The 20034-nt window shown below is 53.5% G+C and overlaps 1 protein-coding gene across 1 annotated transcript in view; it reads left to right on the top strand.

Moving 5' to 3' along the window:
- Positions 1 to 20034, top strand: part of NTRK3 (neurotrophic receptor tyrosine kinase 3) — a 427675-nt gene that overhangs the window by 198054 nt on the left and 209587 nt on the right. The window contains exons 8-13 of the mRNA XM_039858221.1: positions 2627 to 2695; positions 10560 to 10717; positions 11480 to 11622; positions 12076 to 12217; positions 12655 to 12951; positions 19766 to 19789. Coding sequence (XP_039714155.1) covers positions 2627 to 2695; positions 10560 to 10717; positions 11480 to 11622; positions 12076 to 12217; positions 12655 to 12951; positions 19766 to 19789 — 833 coding nt within the window. The remainder of the gene's footprint in view (positions 1 to 2626; positions 2696 to 10559; positions 10718 to 11479; positions 11623 to 12075; positions 12218 to 12654; positions 12952 to 19765; positions 19790 to 20034) is intronic.

Raw genomic sequence — 20034 nt, 5'->3', positions numbered from 1 at the left:
ATCCTAAAAGCTGGTGGGGACGGAGACTCATTAAATGATACTGAAAGTCGTTGCCCCTGACCCCAAGGTCCAAGCTCCAGGTCCAACACCTAGTGTCAGGTCAGCGACTCGATGTGGGTGTATGTCCTGTCCCCTGCTCCACCCTCCTAAGTAGCAGGGGCCCCGGGGGAGCTGTGCCCCAGCATTCGTCATGCACGTCTGCTTTCGTCACCCGTTCCTGCTCATCCGTGGGGCACGGGGGAAGTCTGCAGGAATAAGGGAGACCATTGTTCGGGGTTCTGTGAAGCTGAGCATGCACACGGGTTAAGTGTCATGTGTTTTTAATGAGAGCCTGTGCTGTCACTCACACTAGCAGTGGGTGACAGTCACCTTCCCGAGGGGTCTGTCCCAGAAGGGGCTGTGTGGCCTAAAGGACTCTGAAAGGAGAGAGTGCTGGGTGCTGGGCAGAGAATGGAGCAGTAAGCTTGGGACACCTACCTGTGGTCTCCTTCCCTTGTCCACTAAGCCCCTGTACCCTCAGGATGGGGGCCGCCTCCCCATCACAGTCATGGACCGTCGCCAAAGATGGGCTGCCTCAGATGAGAAGGGGAAGCCCCGTCCCTTAGGCTGTCCGTGAATTTGAATATCTGTTCCTGTGATGAGCGGTGACGCTCGGTGCGATCTCACCAGCCTGAACCCTCCCAGGAGCGCCAGACCTGCACCCAGCAGGCCAGTTCTCCTCTTCGGAGATCTCGTAGGCATCTCGGACAACGTTTGCAAGGTGGAGGCTCTCGATCCCCATCGTACCCCCAAGTGTGGCCGCCGGCAGCCTTCCCCGTCGTACTGGGAGACACGGCCCCTCGCTCAGGTCCCTTCCTCTCCTCTCCCAGCCCCAGTCCGGCAGGAAGTTCTGGGGCTCTCCCTGCAGTGCTCAGTTCGACCCCATTGCTTCATTGTCTCTGCTCCCTCTTCCTGCCTGGAACATTGCAGCCGCCTCCGGAATGGTCTGCCAGCGTCCAGTGCTGTCCTTCTGTTCTTAGAAATGGCCGTTAGATCGTGCCGCTTCCCTATGAAGCCACGCAGTGTCCCATTGCTCCTTATAATGAAACCCTTGGCCAGCAAGGTGGGCGTGGCACACCCCCTCCTCTGCTTATCCCAGATGACTCCCCCGCACCTCCTCGGCCTCCTTCCCGGCCCCCGGTCCTTCTCAGGTCTTCGCAGGCGCCACCGCCACTGCCCGGCGCTCTCCTCGCCCTGGCTCGCTCTCCCTCGCGCCTCAGCTCCCAGGTCGCCGTCGCCGTCGCAGAGGGCGCTGCTCCACGCCCGGCTCGGGTGGCCCTCTCCCGGCCCGCGTCACCTCGTTCGTTCCCTGTCTGCCGCTCGTCACAACAGCAATTCTTATTCGTTTGTAACTTGAATGGACGTTCCAGAGGGACCTTATTAATTGTCTACCCACCTCATTCCTCAGCGAAGACTATATTTGGTTCTATACAAATATTTGCTGGAGAAGCCATCTAAATAGAGATGCACCTGTAAGCACACGGGCGTGTGTATAAACGAGAATCTGTGTTCGCACTTATTACCTGTTTGTCTGATAGACACAGATACACGTGTGTGCGTGGATAGGCGTTTACCTACTTGGAACCTTCCCCGCCATGGCCCTCATCTCTCGATGAGTTCATTTTTCCTGGGGTGCCACTTCAATCCTAACAGCAGCCAACTGCTGCCTTTCAAAGCCGCGATCACATCAGACGTTATTTGTGGAGCCTGGCGAAGCGATAACTGTGGGCGTGTTTCTTCTATTTAGAAGACCAAGGGCTACCCCTTTACCCCTGCATCCCGAGGAGAACAATTAGATGGCCATTAGGAGGAGAACAGAAGTGTGAACAGAAGGCTCATGTCCTGATCACTGATGGTCACCTTGGGTGGGGGAGGGACTGGCTAGAGGAGTTTGAGGTGCCGTGCAGAGTTTTTTTGGACTTGTGTGGATGTTAAGGATGCTTGTTGGTAGAAGGCGAGTGAGTCCTCGTGATCTGCAGTACAGCGTGGCTCATGGTTGACAACACTGTGTTGTATACCTAATTTGTTAAGAGAGTATATCTTGTGTTAAATGTTCAGATCTTACAAAACAAGAGAGAGGAAACTTTTAGAGGCGATGATTAAGTTTATGGCCTCGTTCGTGGTGATGGTTTCATGGATATATACTTATCTTCAAACTCATCAAGACGTATACATTAAATATGTTACAGCTTTTTTTTTTTTTTGTATGCCAGTTATACCTCAGTAATGATCATAAAAATTGAGTGTCGGCTGGTGTGCACTGAATGCTTTCTGTCCTCCCGTGGCGAAGTGGCTTCACAAAGGCTCCCTGAACCTTTATTGTGGTGCGAGGATATGGGAAAACGACCAAGAAAATTTAAGTTAACTTTTTCTTTCGATTTGCAAAACTTTGCCCTTTAGAAGGCTTCAGAGTCCCCTCCGAACCCGGTCTGTGGCCTGGACTGCTGGCTGCTGTGTGGGTAGCAGAATGGAGCGGAGAAGAGGAGCAGCAGAGCCAGGCTCCCGCGAGATGACCGGGCTCGCTGCCGAGAGCGTGGCCTGCGCCAGGTCTGCCCTGTAATTCCCCCTGTGTTTGTCCGTCTTGCAGAAACCTGTCGAGTAACCGGCTCACCACACTCTCGTGGCAGCTCTTCCAGACGCTGAGTCTCCGGGAATTGTAAGTTTGGTTTTAAAGACCGTGCGAGCTCGTGGAATGGTGCTAGAGGCTGGGCGGTGGGAAGTGTGAACAGTGGGACCGCCTGAGGCTGGGTGCAACCTGAAGGGGCTCCTTGGGTCGGGCGACGCGGGGCGTACCACGTTCAGTGGGAGTGAGCTACCTCGTCGCTCGATTTCTCATGCTCTTTCTGGGCTCGATGCAGCTTCGAAGGCAGGACCTGAGTAGAACCTAAGCTTGTGATCTGTAGGTAATTAGTAATCATAGAATTGGTATTTATGATCCTAAAGGACATTGATCAATTTATGATAAATAAAGTATAATTTTGTAGATTACCAGGCGTGCTTTCATTTACGTGAACTTAGATTTATCATCACAAGTGTCATGGAGGTAGGTATTATAAACTGTCTCTACCCTTTGAGGTGAGGGTTCTGAGCCCCAGAAGGTCATGTGAGAGGCCGCTGAGATCGCGTTGCTAGCGATTGGCAGAGCCAAGATTTGAGCCCAGGCCTCTGACTTCAGACCACATGTCTTTTCCACCTCTCATGATCTTCTGTCAGTCTGTTTGGCTTGAGCATGGGTATCCCAGAGGGACCGAGGCCGTATATTTATTCGATCCGCCTGTGGCCTGCTTAGGCTTGCTGCGTTCCGTGGCTGATCAGCACCCCGCGCCCCCCAATCATTTTGTGCAAACACATGTTGGATGGATGAGTGAAAATTCATCACCACGGCTGGAAAATAACTCATGTTGATGTGTGAGTCATCGGAGTCATCTCTGTGCGTGAAGGACAACATGTCATGTTGAGGGAATAAGTCAGGGGATAAATTGAAAAGGAGCTGAGGCATGGATGGAGTCAGGAGTCACTGTTCCAGAGACGCCGCTCATGTGTTCCCTTTTACTTGGTGACTCAGATCCAAATTCACTGAGTGCAGATTGCTTCACTGTCTTTACCAGGAGGCGATGGCCTCCGATCCCTGCCCGTACTGTCTGCCGGCCTTTCAGCTTGTTCTCCCTCCACCCGGTGAGACCTGGGGATATTTACACCTCGTATCCCAGTAGCCGGCCACCCCATGATGGCCTTGTATACCCTATGCATCCTCATGGACCTCAGTGCCCCTGTGATACTTGAAAAAGCCATTCCAGGGATGGAAAGTGCAGCTCTTGTCGACAGAACTGGCGCGTTTGGGACCACACAGCTGTGGATCGCTTTCCTTTCTTAGGATCCTGCCCCTCCCGTGGGCTGCTCCTCTGGCATGGGCTCTGGAGGCATAGTGATCAGAGTTCTTTAGTCCCATGTGGCTGCGATCTAGATGTACACCAATAAAAACTCCTCCCGAGCCTCAGGAACTATAAACATATACTCACTTGTTTATAAAACACTGAAAAACTAGGCTGTGTCACAGACATCTGCCAGATGGTCGTGCTTGATGGGTTGTATTTGTTTCCATCTTCGTAGGTGGAAAAGGTCTTAGAGGTAAATGAACGTGACTGCTAGGATCACGCTAAAACCACGTCTGAGATCCTCCTCTGTGCCAGGCACTGTGCCGGGGAATCTGTCGAATTCTTTGTTATTTTATTTAATCCTTATAACAATTCTATAGGTAGGGAATATTACTATCACTTCACTTTTGGGGACACTGAGGTACTTGGCAAGGTTAAGTATCTTGTTTAAGGTCACGCATTAACCAAGCGATAGCGTGTGGACTCAAGGTCTGGGCCACTGGGCTCAGCCATCTCCCAGCTTTTTCAGTCTGTTTCTAATCCCAAGAGCTGTTCTAACCATAATTTTCAAAAGTGCATGATTGCGCTTCTTCCCTACGGTGCCCTAGGACTGATGAGGGGCCCTGCCGTAAGGGAGCTAATTGGGGGCTCTCTTTTTTTTGGGAGTCTTGCATCTGGTTCTCCTGGAACGCCTGTCCTCACACCTGTGGGAGACCAGGGACAGGTCTCTCCAGGGGACATCTGGGGTCTGCAGTCGGCTGAATTTTTAGGAAAACTTTCAGTGTTCCTTCTAAAAAAATCACTGGATGCGAAATCAATAGTATGTGCTGCCCTGCTGACCTGTTTCATGGAGTTTTAGGAACAGTTGTTCTGTGGATATATATTTAAAGAAAAGTGTCAGATTTCTCTTAGGGGATCATGGAGATTCTGCATTTATTTTTGCCCGGGATCAGTAATACCCATGAGCTAAATGTGACTTATGGAGGAACGAAGACTTTGCCTCTAGTGCAAGTCACTGTGTGAGCCGCCATGTCCACAGAACATTTTGTTTCTGTCGTATTGTTAAATAAGAAAAAAAAATTATATTGGGAGATAAAGACGCCCCCTCTAAGGAGCAATCACCCGGTAGGGGTCTGTTTTTTGTGGAAGAATCTAATGTTGAGAGTGCAAAATTTATCTTTTGGCTGGAGGGGCCACGTGTTGGCTCTTGGCTGTGGCTGTGATTAAAATCCAAACAGTCTCTGTTGCTGGCAAATGGAAGAGGGGGCAGTGTTTTCTTGTCCGACTTCCTGATTAGTCCACGTGGCGCCATCTGCCACGAGCCATCCAGACCGCCAGGGTCTGCCCGACGTGGCCCGTGGGCCGGGGTGTGGGGATGGGTGGGGATTTCCTGGAAGAAAGGGTTTTGGCCCTAGGGGAGAGGCCAGAGGGAGGTGGCTCTGCATGCCCTGGCAGCCAGAAGAGTGAGTCTCCAGCGACATTCTGCGGGAACAGAGGGGCAAACCAGGGCGTTCCGTGATTTCTTAGCAGATTTCGTTTCGTCACGGAGGCTCTCTGCTTACCCCAGCCCCTCCCATGGAAGAAGATTCTTCATGTAGGAGCTGGTGCTGCTGGGCTGCCCCACCGGAAGGGCTGGGCATTTGCTTCTCCGGTAGTAGAGGAGGAGAAGGAAGAGGTGTGTATCAAGCACCGAACATACACGAGATCCTGTCTCATCCTTGGCACCGACCCGCCAGGGAGGCATCTTTATAACCAGTGCTGCAGAGGAGGGCGAGGCTCGGCCAAGGTGAACAGCTGGTCCAGCATCACGTGGCCGTGAGTGGGAACTCTGGGAATTCGTGTCGTGATCGTGACCAGCATCCAGGCCTGCTGTTTCCAAAGACCAGAGCCCTTTCCTTTTACGACTCAGCCACACACCCCACAGCCTACCGTCTCCTTCCAGAAGCCTCTCTCAAGATGGCGGCTCTCCTGAGTGGAATCAAAGAGCAAAATCCAAACACGTGAGCGAATCAGAGCCCTGGCCGTGTGCCGAGACTCCCTTCACTCCGTTCTCATCGCCGTCTGTGCGGTGCAGCCTGCGGTCCTGGCCGAGCACCTGGTCCACTGCCTCTCACCTGTCCACTGCCTCTCACCTGTCCAGGTTGTGCTTCTCTTCTAGAGAACTGGAAGCGTCTTTCAAGACTTGCTCTGGAGGAGTCCGCAGTATCTCAGGGACACGGTTGGAGGAAATCGGGGGGTGCTTTCCCTTACCGAGCAGACTGGAGCTGCCTGTCTAAAATCAGAGCAAGAATCAGAGATCGTCCTAGAGATACAGAATTAGGAAGGAGAGAAGCCTGGATTCTGAATCCCATGACATCATTTAGGCTAAGGCAAGAGGCGGCAGAGTATGATATAAACTCACAGCACAGACACCCTCCAGAAATACCCTGAGGACCATCGGCGTATCTTGAACAGGCTTCTCTTCATACCCTGCACGCACGGAGCAGACATGATTAAAATAGATTGGAATATTTCATTTTCTTAAAGCAAAGTGATAATTACTTCTGGTGTAATTTGCAGATTTAATCGACTTGGTAAAATATTAACTCAGTATCGGGAAAGGGTTTGAGCTGATCTTGGCATTTCCTGTCTCCCAGTCCTGGCCGTGACCACTTTTCAGGGCTCTCTGAGAAGTCACTAAACAGTCACATGGATAATAGTGTCCTCCTCCTCCTCCTCCTCCTCACCCTCCTCCTCATCATTATCATCAATCAATCATCGATCATCATCATCTCCCTCCTCCTCATCAATCAGTCAATCATCGGTCATCCATCTCTGGCTTCTTTATAGCCCCTTTTAATTCACAAAAACATTAACGTATATCACTAATTCTCACAACTTTCTGAAGAAGGAAGGTCCAGCACGATGACCCCCATTTTACAGAAGTTAAAGTCTTGGAGCATTAAGTTACTTGTGTGTTAGTCCCCTGGGGCTGCCTTAATGTAGCACCACAAATTTGGTGGCTTTAAAACAACAGAAACTGACTCTGTCCCTGTTCTGGAGGCCAGGAGTCTGTCAGCTGGTGTCAGCAGGGCCACATCCCTTCAGCGGCGCAGGGAGAACCCTTCCCCTCCTTTGCCGGCCTGGCGGCTCCCGGTGTTTCTTGGCGGGCGGCAGCGCCTGCCTCCATCTTTACGTGGCCATCTTTCCTGTCTCTTTGTCCTTGATCCCTCCCTCTTTTCGTTGATAAGGACACTGGCCATTGGCTTCAGGATGATCTCATCCCAAGATCCTTAACGTGATTATATCTGCAAAGACTGTAAGGTCGCATTCACAGGTACTGGGGATGAGGACGTGGACACATTTTGGGGGAACACTATTCAATTCACTATGTTTGCCCGAGATGGCACGGCTGGCTCAAGTCAGATCTTCTGTGTACTTTTTCTCCGTCAGACGGTTGTTGTCTCCAGGAGGCCTGTGCCGATGACTTGGCCCTTTGGGCTTGCTTTTCTCTGTGACAGCAGATCTGGGTCCCTTCCACGTTTTTGCTGCTCGGCCTGAGGATCACCCCCTGTAGCACCGACGCTGTAAAACGGGGAGGAAAACAGAGCGATGACTGGCGGCGAATCGGTGTTTTCCAAACACCCCGTCTCGGCCTTGGCTATGCAGCAAGGTGTCTGGTGCATGTGCCCAGATGGGGCTGAGTTAATCTGTGGGACCCCCTGAGGGCCCTGCGATTGGGCCCCGGGCCACCGTGGGGCAGGGGCTGGGTGCGTTAAGCTCCGCCCCGAAGCAGCAGCTGCCCTGGGATTCATGGGGCCACCTGCATTACTGCTGGAGCAGGAAAGCCTTACTTCAGGTCCCCAAGTCTACCCCGCAGCCCTGGCCGGAGGCTCCTCTGCTAGAGCCCTGATCTGCTGGGAGGACGGACAGCATCGTTTAGACCCAGGGCTTGCCCTGCTCTGCCCCTGCCGCTCACGTCAGGACGTGACAGCGATGGTGGGTTTGCTCGGTGATGGCTACAGCGCCACTGTTCCGACACTCAGAATGCTTTCTGCTGAGTCTGCCTTGCTCTCGAGGACGGAAGTCCAGAGGGTCGAGGGGATAACTCAGGGTACTTTTGCAGTTTCCGGAAGACTGGATTGGAAGAAAGAACTAGGTCTCATGGTGCATCCGTTCTGTTGGATCAGGTCCTGGAGGAAAAGGGTGGAAGGAAACAAAACAGCTGTCAGTATTTCCGTGCCCGGCAGTGTCCTAGGCATGTCCCAGGTGCCCCAGCTAATCCTCCCGCCAGCCTTGGACACTTGGGTACTGTCGGCCATGCAGGGGGCTCTGGGATGCCAGGATATGCAGCAGGGCCGGGCTCAGACCAGAGGCAGGACTGAATAAAGTGCCCGCCTGTGGCTCGGAGCAGCCTAGCCAGGCCCCTCACTTGTCTGGTGTTTTCCACCCAGGAGGATGATTTGTATTTTTATGACTCCCTAATAATGAATGACCACATCTCGTCGGGTACGCAGCTGGGACACACCGGGCTGCCGTGGTTCAGTGTGCATAGTCAAGCATCGGGACCCTCCGTGCCATTCCAGCAGGCCTGCCACGTCTCTCCACGTGACCCCAAACCGCTGCTCCGTGGGCTCAGGTGTCCCTTCCCCCCACACGTGCTGGGCAGCTAATGTGACCTTCTGCTTGTCCTAAGGAAGCCATCCGACGTCCCCTTCCCCACGCCGCCTCCTGGTTGTCAGGGTTGGGTGGAGTGATGCACGTAAGGTTTTCAGCACAAGAGCTAGGCGCGTGGTAAATGCGATGCAGATGTTACCGTTTGCTTATTTTCTGTCTTCTCTGTCATTTTCTCCTGTGTACCCTTCCTCTCCTTTCTCAGCCACAGGGGCATCTTGCCTTAACCCCAGGGCAAATGCCTCCAAGGCTTCTGGAGCCCGTCCTTCCCTTTCCTCCTTTAAGACCTCCTCTCTCTCTCGCTACCTCCCAGCTCTGCTCCGACCCCATGAGTTTGGAGTCTGACAGACTCCGCTTTGTCACACAGCAACCGATGGACCTTGGCATGTGACTTAACCCCTCCAAACTTGAGAAGGGGTCCATCTTCTGTGTGGGGACAATACTGGCTGTCTCCTAGTCTAGCATCTTCTTGAGAAGATGCTCAATAAAGGTCGGTTCCCTTCTTTTTTCCTGAAAGAGTACGGTGAGCAGAGAAGAGTCATGGGAACTCTTAGACCCACGGGGAACCCTGCAGGTGCTTGCACATTCTATCTGTGCTGTCCTGTTGGCTGGAGAACACCCGTTTCCCACAGTGGCCTCACTCTTCCTGAAAGCTGATTAATTCAAGAGCACGCTCAGCTATGTTGGGGTTTATCAGTTGTCAAAAATATCCTGGTCTTAGCGCAGGTACCTGAGTACCCCTCCTTCTGAGCACCAACAGATTCATCTCCTCACTGCTCCAGAAAGAGAGTCATGTCCTCCCTAACTGCCCAGGCACTCAGATTTATCGGGTGCCCTTTATTTCAATTAATGCCCTTCATTAGCCCCCTAATGATGTAACCCCATCTAGAGGGGAAGTGACTCCCTCTAAGTCACAAGGAAAATTAGTGGAGAAAGAACGCCTTGAACTTGACTCTTACTCCATCAGGCATTTTTCTTCACCAAGCTAAGTGTTCCTAGAGAAGAGGGACTGTCTAATTCCTCTCCGTATCAACAGCACTCCGCCCACAGCCAGGCGTGGAACAGGTGCTTATTAAAGATTTTGCTGAAACCATAAACTAAAGCTGATTCCAAGATGGGCTTTGAGCAAATCCTGGAAACAGCTAACTTCTTACTCCCTAGGGAGCATGTCCCTTTCTCCCTCCCTCTCTCCCTCCCTCCTATTCATTCCACGGGTATTTATGTGGAACAGTTGTAGGTACTGAGGATTCAGCAGTGAACTGAGTAGACAACGTCTCTGACTTAAGTGGAGCTTATTTTTTTTTGAGGGGAGGGAGACAAGTGATAAACAAACAAGCAAATACATCTTTAAAGTGATGCTGGCCAGTGACACATACTAGCAGAAAGTAGGCACGGGACTGGGCAGTGTCAGGACAGGTTGGTGGTGGCTTTCTGTAGGGGTCAGAGAAGAGTTCATGATTCCTTGATGAAGTGAGGGAGGCAGCCTAACAGGTATGGCAGGCGTGAGAACTCTGCTGGCAGAAGGGACAAGAGCAAAGGCCTTGAGACAGGAGCAGATCGGTGATGTTAGTGAACTTGACAGACAGCAAGGTCATTGTGGCTGAAGAAGAGAGCCGGGCCAGGTAGGAGATGAATTCAGAGGGGGTGGAGAATGGTACGGATCCTTTAGGCCTTTGACTTTGACTTTCGATGTGGTGGGAAGCCATTGGAGGGTTTTGAGAAGAGGAACATCCCAAGCTGGCGTGTTTAAAAGGGTCTCTTTGTCAAATGAATTAAGTGGAGTGGATTTCTTTCTTTCGAATGAGTTTATTCGTTTAAAAACTAAATAAATGAATGAACTCGTACTTAGCTTTTTTACTTCTTTCGAGGCCTTGCTGAACCCCTGTCCTTAATCCCTGAACAGCGGGTGGGGGCCCCTCGTTCGCACAGCCCTGGGAGGGCGCTGGGCCATCTTCGCTTCAGGAGTGCCTTTCCCTCTCCTCTCGCCCACAGGAGATTGGAGCAGAACTTCTTCAACTGCAGCTGTGACATCCGCTGGATGCAGCTGTGGCAGGAGCAGGGGGAGGCCAGGCTGAACAGCCAGAACCTCTACTGTGTCAGCGCCGAGGGCTCCCAGCTCCCCCTCTTCCGCATGAACATCAGCCAGTGTGGTGAGCGAGCTGCCTGGCCCTGCCGGCTCCGGGGGTGGGGGGGTGTCCTCAGGCTCCAGAGATGGTGCCGCACGCCAGCCTGGAGGCCCGGGGCCTTCCTTTCCCCGCCGCCCTCCCAGCCTTGACCTTGGGTGCAGCTCTAGCTCACCTGTTACCTCCTTGACCATTCCTGTCCCTTCGTCAGCCAGCCAAGAGGAGGCTGGTTTCAGGAGTGCAGAAAGGGGTCAGTGTATCCTTTCTCATGGAACCGGAGCCCTTTCTCTTGGGAGTTACTTGTCAGCCAAACGTGAAGGCGGGTGCCCCACAGTGTGGTCTCTGGACCTCCCACGTCAGGAGCATCTCAGGTGCTTTTAGAAGAACAGATTTTTGGGCCCAGCCACAGACATACAAGATCAGGATGTCTGGGGCTGTCCCAGAAATCTGAACTTGTAGCAAACTCCCCACGGGAGCCTGAAGCAGAGCAGATTTTTGAGAACCAGCGCCCAAAGTGGAAGATGCCATCTGACAGATGCCGCGTTCCGTGGGCATCTGCCCTGCCCGCTCCGTGCCGTGTAGGAGGGTCCAACTACAGGGGCTTCAATTCTGAGTTCCGATGTCTACTGGGGAGGTGGCGTGACACTTCAGGGACTTGGGGCCCTTCTGAGAGCTCAGGCAGGTGGTGTTGGAGTCATTATTGGGCAAAGCAAGAAGTGTCATCGACCCTGTGGACAGAGGTCTGCTAGGGTTTGCTTACCTTTTCTCCCACTCTGTCCTTTCTCTCAGACCTTCCCGAGATCAGTGTGAGCCATGTCAACCTGACTGTACGAGAGGGTGACAACGCCGTCATCACTTGCAATGGCTCTGGATCCCCCTTGCCCGATGTGGACTGGATCGTCTCTGGACTGCAGTCCATCAACACCCACCAGGTAGGCATCCTCGGCTCTGGCCCCGTCAGGAGGCCTGGGACCCACTGCTTCTGAGTCTTAATGAGCTAAATCATGAACAGAAGCAAGAGACAAGAAAAGGAAGAAGACAGTTTGCGGTCCTGGCTCCCCAGGAAGAAAGGCGTAGACTTGGGTCCCATCCAGCTGCAGTGTTTTGTAGCCAGCTTGATCTGAGACGTGCTAGGAAACCTCTCTGTCTTAGTCTCCTCACCTGTCAAATGGGTGTCGTGCCGCCGCTCACCGCAGCCGGTGCACGTGAGCATGGCCCGCGCTCTCGACTGGACGGGGCCTGGCCCGTGGCCCGTGCTCTGCCCCTGGAAAGGCCCCCTCCCGCTTCTGCTCAGCTTTCCTTTTGCTTCCTGAAGCTCTTTGGGGTTAGGCGACAGTCACCCTTGCAGGAACTGTTTGATCGTTTTCTTTCTGTTGGGGTTTTAGACAAATCTGAATTGGACCAACGTACATGCCATCAACCTGACACTGGTCAATGTGACGAGTGAGGACAATGGCTTCACCCTGACGTGCATCGCAGAGAACGTGGTGGGCATGAGCAATGCCAGCGTCGCCCTCACCGTCCACTGTGAGTGGACACCGTTTCGGGGGCCGGCTGCGGACCAAGGGGATGCCCCTGTGGGAGGCCGGGGTGGGGCAGAGACAGGGAGACCTGTCGGGCAGGACTGAGGCAGTCAGTCCCGGACTGGGAGCCCCAGAAAGGGCTCCCTGTCCCTCATAGAAGGTGTCCCCTGACTCAGGGATGCCTCCAGGGCTCTCCCCGTTTGCCCTGGGTCTGCCTCTTGTTAAACCCCTGGGCGGTCTCCAGCTGTGATGGATCCAGGGCGTTTGGGTGCAGACAGACATCTCTTCCCCTCTTTCAGGGGGTGGTTGGGAGGCACCCCCGATTCCCTTAGGCTTTGCAGAGCTGGTGGGAAGAGTGGGGATTTCCGTGGCGGTCCCTGGAAGGCCGCTCCAGGGCCCGGGCCTCCGTGTACGGGGCCTCAGCCGGCCTGTCCCCCGCAGACCCCCCGCGCGTGGTGAGCCTGGAGGAGCCTGAGCTGCGCCTGGAGCACTGCATCGAGTTCGTGGTGCGGGGCAACCCGCCGCCCACGCTGCACTGGCTGCACAACGGGCAGCCCCTGCGCGAGTCCAGGATCATCCGGGTGGAGTACTACCAGGAGGGCGAGGTCTCCGAGGGCTGCCTGCTCTTCAACAAGCCCACCCACTACAACAATGGCAACTACACCCTCGTCGCCAAGAACCCGCTGGGCACAGCCAACCAGACCATCAATGGCCACTTCCTCAAGGAGCCCTTTCCAGGTGAGGGCACTGATTCCTTCCAGGAGCTGGGGGGCGGCCACGGCAGCTTGGGAGGAGAGGCAGCATCAACGCTAATAGTTACCGTGGGCAACCGAACACGTGGGGACACCAGCCACCCCCAGCATGTTGCGTAAACTACGTAAAGCCTCTTTTCCAAGAGCCGTCACGGCACAACCCCCTGAGAAACGCAGCTGTGCACGTAAGGCGTGCAGTAGAGAAAGCGGGGGCTTGAGAGCTGGACAGGAGCGGCAGGGAATTGCGACCCGGCCTTTCTCTGTGGGGACACTCTGGGCACCATAGTTTGCTTTCCAGAGCCTCCGTTCCCGCCTCTGGGAGATGGTCGTGATTACACTGCCGCCGTGAGAATCTCGCAGCCTTTAAATGACTTAAGGTGTACAAAGCACGTGTCACAGGCTTGGGCACACAGTGATGGTTCGATCGCCTCCCACTGCAAGGGGCTGCAGGGTCTCCCCATTTCAGCTCCGCGTTTTACAGGCGAGCGGACTGACCCTCTTCTGCTTGCTGCTCAGTAGCGGGCTTGGTTAGGGTCCCAGCTTCTGAGTCTGTGTGTGGCTCCCTTCTTCCTTGTCCCGTGGCGAGTCGATGGGGGGTGCCTCGTGTCGTCAGCCTGCGATGGAGCTAATTCAGGTCAAGTGGACCAGGGTAGTTGCAGTAATGAAAGAACTTTGCGTGACTATTTGGGAGGTGATTCTGTCTTTCTCTTTATGGGCATTTCAGATGCCTTCCTGAAGCTGGAAGGGAGGAAAACACCCAGAGTTTGGGGGTCGTGGTTGCAGCATCTCTTGGTGGGTCCAGTAATAGATAAGTCTCTGTCAGTGACGACCTTGGTGATTTCTGCTGGGAACAGGCTGGGTGACCTCTTGGCCTTTAATTTCCAGAAATGGGGGATTCTGTTGAGATAAAGGCAAGTGTAAAGACTGATGTCACACACACAGAGGGGACAGCAAGAGCCAGCACTGTGCAGCGTCTGCTTATGTGACTTCACGGCCCCCAGAGATCAGGGGGGCGCTCGGGGAGGCCTCATCGACCTTAGCGCAAGCAGACTGGAACTAGAGGCTCTGCGCGTGAAACTTGGGAGAAATGAGCCTGCGTGGGAAGCGTGGCTCCTGCCACTGAAATCCGGGGAAGACGGAGCCGTAGCTCAGGAGAGGATCGAGACGCGCTGGTGTTTGAGACCCTGGCGAGACCGTCGGGTCTGTGTCCAGCATCGTCCCACTTTGCCCAGTAGACGGCTTCAGGGCGCTTCTCGTTGTGGGCCTGTGGGGCTCTCTAACGGGAGGCAGAGCGTTCGGCCCACACTGTGGTGACAGTGGCTCTTAGAAGTGGAGATACTCTGCTCTTGTGGGCCACAAAGTCGGGGTAGGCCTTGGTGGCATAAGGGCAGGGGCGGCCCTGTGCCCTGCGTGTGCCCGTCTCACGGTCAGAGAACGAATTCTGTTCCAAAGCAGACAGTCTGCGCTCCCGGTGGGCAAGGCGTGAAGCCCCTCAGGTCACGCTTGTCAGGGGGAAGGGGGAGTGAGCCACGCGTGCTTCGCCCCCACGGGGTGTCCCGGGCTGTGGGACGGTGTGGCGGGCTCGTCTTCTCCTTTGCCCTCCCTCCCCTTGGGAGAGAAGCGGTTCCCTGTGTCCTCTCAGCTGCACAGACGTGGCCTCTATCCCCAGGAGACACAGCGGCCCCTTCTCGTGGTCCCTGGATACCCTGTCACCTAACCCTGGCCTCAGGCCCGTGGCTCGGAGGGGGTGGCCCCGTACCCACAGCGTCGGCAGCGTCTTTCTCCTCCGACTCCTCACTTCTCCAGCCCCACCCACACCTCCTGGACGAGAGACTGGGGTGGGGCCTCTCGGTCAGTGTTTCAACAAGCCCCCCACGTGACTCAGATGCTCCACGGTTCGTGACCTGCTGCCTTGGCCCTCGGCGGGAGGAGGGAGGACGGAGTCACAGAGCGCGCTGCAGTCGTTGACTCAGACCCGTCTACACTCGGCCAAGGCCACCCTGCGCGGAGGTTTGCTTGTTTTACGAGCTTAAAGGAATCAGTGGATGATAAAAAGGCAATGACGGGGAAAAGATGGACCAGTCTCGTCAAGTGACAAAATGGCTAAATGTTCAGGAGAGTAAACGATCTAGGGGAGCAGGCAATAAACCTCACACCTGCTGAGCTCTGGCTTCAAAGGCGGCTGTGGATCCTGCTCTCCTCTCGTGCCGTGGGGGTGGAGGGACATCCTATTTGTCATGCGTGCCCCTCTCCGGCTTCCAGGCAGCAAAGCAGAGACATTAAAAGCAAGAGTCTGAACTCAGACATGACTGAGGTGCACATGCCATCTGTGGCCCCACCACGCAGGTGGCCCGCGCTTCTTGAATGGGGCTTAGGTCGTGGTGGACAGGCAGAGAAGGACAGTCACTGCTCTGTGCCTTCGTTGCTTCATCTGTGAAATGGGAAGGGTGACAGCTTCTGCCTAAATTGAGGCAGAAGTGAGGGTTACATGAAGTATGCCAAGTGCTTAGCACTGCGTCTGGACAGAGGCAAGGCTCGCCAGCCGTGGGCATCTCGGGAGGGAGAGATGCCGTGAGTTTCCGAGTCCTAGGTCTTCAGGCGGTTTCGTCTGGGCTCGTGGTCATGGAGCCACATTGCCAGTGTTCACATTCTTGCTCAGTTGCTCGTCAGCTCTGTGATCTCAAGATAGTTACTCAGCCCCTCGCTTCTTCCTCAGAGGCTGTGGTGAAGATTAATTCACATACGTGGAGTAATCCACGTAGAGCGTTTAGAACAGTGCCTGACGTAGAGTAAGCACAGAATTACTGTTTGTTTTTATTATTATTTTTAAAAACCACCCGAAGGCATCTGATAGGGGATCTGTTTTTTGAGGAAAACAGATCTGAAGGTAAGGGTCCCTTTTCCTGGCTGGTCATGGACTGGAGACTCATGGGAGAGATTTAATTAGAATGAATATGTTTAGTGGAGCAACCTGCGAACGCAGAGGCATCCGTCAGTAAGGGCTTCCTCAGGGCCGGACGTCATAACGAAAACGTTCTAGAAAAGCTTTCTGTAAACTGCAGTACAAATGCCGGTGTTTCTGTCTCCATTTCCAGAGAAGTTCTGAGGGTGTGCGGTGGGGGTGGTGGTGGTGTGTGTGTGCGTGTGTGTGCACGCGTGCGTGCGTGTGTGTGCGTGTGCACGCGCACAAACATCTGGGAAAACCCGGCGTATTTAGGAATACGAGACCGACATCACTCTCGAATCCTCATTGTGCGCTTGGCCGGGAACTCTCTTCATCCTGATTTTTATGACAGCAGAAACCGGAATTCCCTTGGGGCCTGGGTGCAGACAGTGGGAGAACCCCCTGCCTCAGTGTCTCAGCTGTGGCACGGCCGGTTTGCTTCCCTTAAGAAGCTCGTTGAGAGCAGAGTGCGGCCCCCGGCTGCTGGTGCCGGGGAGGGAAGGGGCCGCGTTTCTCTCCGTTCGTGGGCGAGGCTGAATGGACAGGGCTGCCAGGTGGACCCGCAGGGCTCGCGGTGCCTGGTGCAGCCCCCGCTCCTCCCTCCTCACGTCCAAAGCTGGGCGTCTTTCCTCATGGCCTCTCAGTATGTCTCTCTCTCTCTGGACACAGGCTGCTGCCCTTTCTTCTCCTTCTCCAGACCCCACCGGCTTTCCCACAGGGCCGTTCTTGAGCAATTTTGGGACTGACAGAGACATGTGCATTGCGTTCACCCCCCAGCCCACACTGCATTCAGATGGCGCTTTGGCACACGGGTCAAGTCGTCCTTCCAGCCTCCTGGTGGGGGTCGGGGGTGAGGGTGATTCCTGGGACCCATCCTCTTCCAGTGCAGCCGGGACACCTCCTCATCCCCAGCTCACGTGCTCCCCGGATGTAGGGAGGTGTCCAGGCTCCTGCAGAGGAGCGAAGCATTCATAGGCTGGTGACGTGAGAGCATTCTCCGAGACACAGGAGCCTTCCCAGAAACATGCAGATCAGGGAAAAATAATAGTAGATCTGGCCCCTCTCATTTCTCAGGCTCTGAAGCCAAGTCTAGACCCGCCTACGCCACACTCCCCCCAAATCAGGCCTTCAGTCACCTGCAGTTTAGAAGCATGTGGTGGCATGTAGGACATCCTCAGGGATTGGGACAAAACTCTATTGCTGTCCCCCAAGACAACACAAAATGACAGCAACAAGCAACCTCTTAACAGTGCTCACCGTACCCAGGATTTTCTCGGAAGGGCTCCTTCACAGGAAGTATCATTTCCCGGGTAGCTAGAAAAGAGTGTTGCTTGTGTGTACTTAATGGAGGTGTGGTGACAATGGCTGAGGGCTTAGGGGGGGCCTGGGACACACAGGACCCATAAAGAAGGAATGAATGATGAACGAATGAACGAATGAGTCATTCTTAGCGCTCAGGGCGCGATAGGCTGTGGCCGGAGGATGCACAGTACAATGCTGTGGCTCCCCAAGGGACCAGTGGCATCAGCTGGAAACGTGTAGGGATGCGGCAGATTCTCAGGACCCTCCCCAGACCTGAGTCAGAAGCTCTGCGGGGAAGACCGATCATCTGTGTTTCTTTAAACAACTTTGAAAAAAGATTTTTAACTTTCCTTTTTGCAATAGTTTGAGACTCAGCCAAAAAAATTACAGAGTAGCCCAGAGAACTTCTTCTGCCCTTCATCTTGCTTCCCACGGCTCGACGCTGCTAGCGAATCTGCAGACCCTCCTCAAATCTTGCCGGCGGCCCCCCTTTCCCGCCCTAGGCTGCAGGTCAGGGTTACTTACTGCGCCTAGCTGCCCTGTCACTTGATTCTCTTTGGATCTGGGACAGTTCCTCAGTCTGTCTTTGTCTTTCGTGATCTGTGCGCCTTTGAAGAATACTCACTGGTTATTTTCTAGACTGCCCTACAATTTGGGTTTGCTTTACGTTTTCTCACAACTAAATGTCAGTAACGCATTTTTTGGCAAGAACATCACAGAAGTGATGCTCGGCCCTTTCCGTACGTCACGTCGGGTGCATGACGTCTGCCCGTCTTATTCCCGGCGCTGTTAACTTTATTACTTGGCCAGGATGGAATCAGGCAGGATTCTCCATTGCAAAGAGAAAACAGTCACTATTAATAAAGATAGTATTTTGAAAGTTCGTTTTTTCTCACCTTTTCACACATCGGTTTTAGCATCCAGTGATGATTCTTGCCTGAAACAGCTACTACTGTGGTATTTTCGTCATTTCTTCCACGTTTATTAATTGGAATTCCGCTGTAAGGGAGAGAGAGCTTTTTCTTCCTTCTCGCTTATTTAATCAGTTGTTTATTTTATCTTGGTACGGAGTTACGGGTATTTATTTTGTCCTATGGTCTGTAATCCATGTTGTAGTTTGCGAGGGCTGCCATCAGAAAGTATCAGAGATCGGGTGGCTTAAACAACAGACGTTTATTTTCTCACAATTCAGGAGGTCAGGAGTCCAAGATCAAGGCGTTGGCAGGGTTGGTTCCTTCTGAGGCCTCTCTCCTTGGCTGGCCGACGGCCGTCTTCTTCCCATGGCCTCGCGTGGTCGTCCCTTAGTGCGTGTCTGTGTCCAACTCTCTGCTTTTTATAAGGACCCCGGTCCTGTTGGATTAGTGCCCACCCTGATGACCCCATTTTAACTTAATCACGTCTTCAAAGAAAGACTCTGTCTCCAAATGCAGTTATATTCTGAAGTACTCGGGGTTAGGACTTCAACATATAAATTTCGAGCAGATATAATTCAGCCTATAACAATCCCTGATTGTCATTTAGTTTGCTGTTCATATTGTCCCAGATTTGGCCATTGGAACCCCTTCATGTGGGCCCCTGTGTGCTTTCTCCATGCTCCCGTTAATTTTTGAGTACTTTTTTTACTTTCTAGTACCACAGAATGTTCCAGACACATCTTGCACTTTCTCTGCCCCAGCCCTGAAGTTATGTACTTCTCCCAGGAGCCCTCATTTCTTTTGTGGAGGATGGTCGTGATCGTCCTCTGGATGGCTCTGTCGCACACTGGAGTTTGAGAATCTCTGACACAGTGGCGAAGAGCCCGGACTCAGATTCGATCCCCTCCTTAGATGAGTGAGATCTCACGAGTTACTAAATCTCTATAAGCCCGTTTCTTTATCTGTTAAATGGGGACAATGCCACCTACCTCCTAGGATGGTTAGACGCATCGAGTGATACGTTACAGAAAGCATTTAGCACAGCCCCTGGCTCACGGATAAAGTCGAGCAAGGATGAGCTTTCGTTATGAGTGAGCCTTTGTCAGAGGCCAAAGAGCCGGTAACGCAGCTGCGTCTGGGCCTGGGCAGGTTCTGGAAGGATTCTCAAGCCCATCTCAGTGACCTACCGGACTAAACTCTGAGCCGATTTGAAGAACTTGATCTTGAGGTCACAGCTGGCATTTTCCAGAAGGGTCCAGGGAAGCTCACCCTGTAGCGTTCCTTCTTGGCTCTAATGTACCACCGACGTCCCTAGCACTCACCGTGGGTACCCGACAGAGGGAGGACAGCGACATCGTGCCTTAGATGTAATTCTCGATCGTTGGGTTTCTAGACCCCAGGTGGGCTGGGCCACCTCCTTCGAAACTGAGAACTTTATCTCTTATTCCTTCTGCACTCGGAAGACCAGCTCCAGAAGTGGTAGCGGGGTGTGGGGGAGGGCGACAGGCCAAGGATTTCCGTTCTCAGTTGCTGGGGTGTCATGGGGTCAGGGTGAGTGGGAGAGGTCGTACTATAGGAAGACAGTGCATCTGTTCTACTTTTTATCACATTTGTTAATAATCTCTTTATCTTTTTTGCAGAGAGCACGGATAACTTTGTCTCTAGTAAGTCTGCTCTACTTTTTGCTTTGAAGCTGATTTATTCTGATACTTTTGGTAACTGTCAAATCCAGGTGGTCCTCTCTCCTGGTCCACCAGCGTCCCCAGACCCATGGCAGCCGAGAGCATCTGAGTAAACCGTGGAAGGGAGCCGGAGAGTAGAAATCCTTCCTGGGCTGCTCTAAGCCCGCACCTCTCGGGCCGCCACTTGGTGCCTCAGTTTCCCCAGGGGGTTTTCTGAGGTCTGACCA

Source organism: Pteropus medius, unplaced genomic scaffold (genome assembly GCF_902729225.1).
Source record: "Pteropus medius unplaced genomic scaffold, Ma_sr-lr_union100, whole genome shotgun sequence".
NCBI lineage: Eukaryota > Metazoa > Chordata > Mammalia > Chiroptera > Pteropodidae > Pteropus > Pteropus medius.
This window is presented reverse-complemented; position numbering and strand designations above follow the sequence as displayed.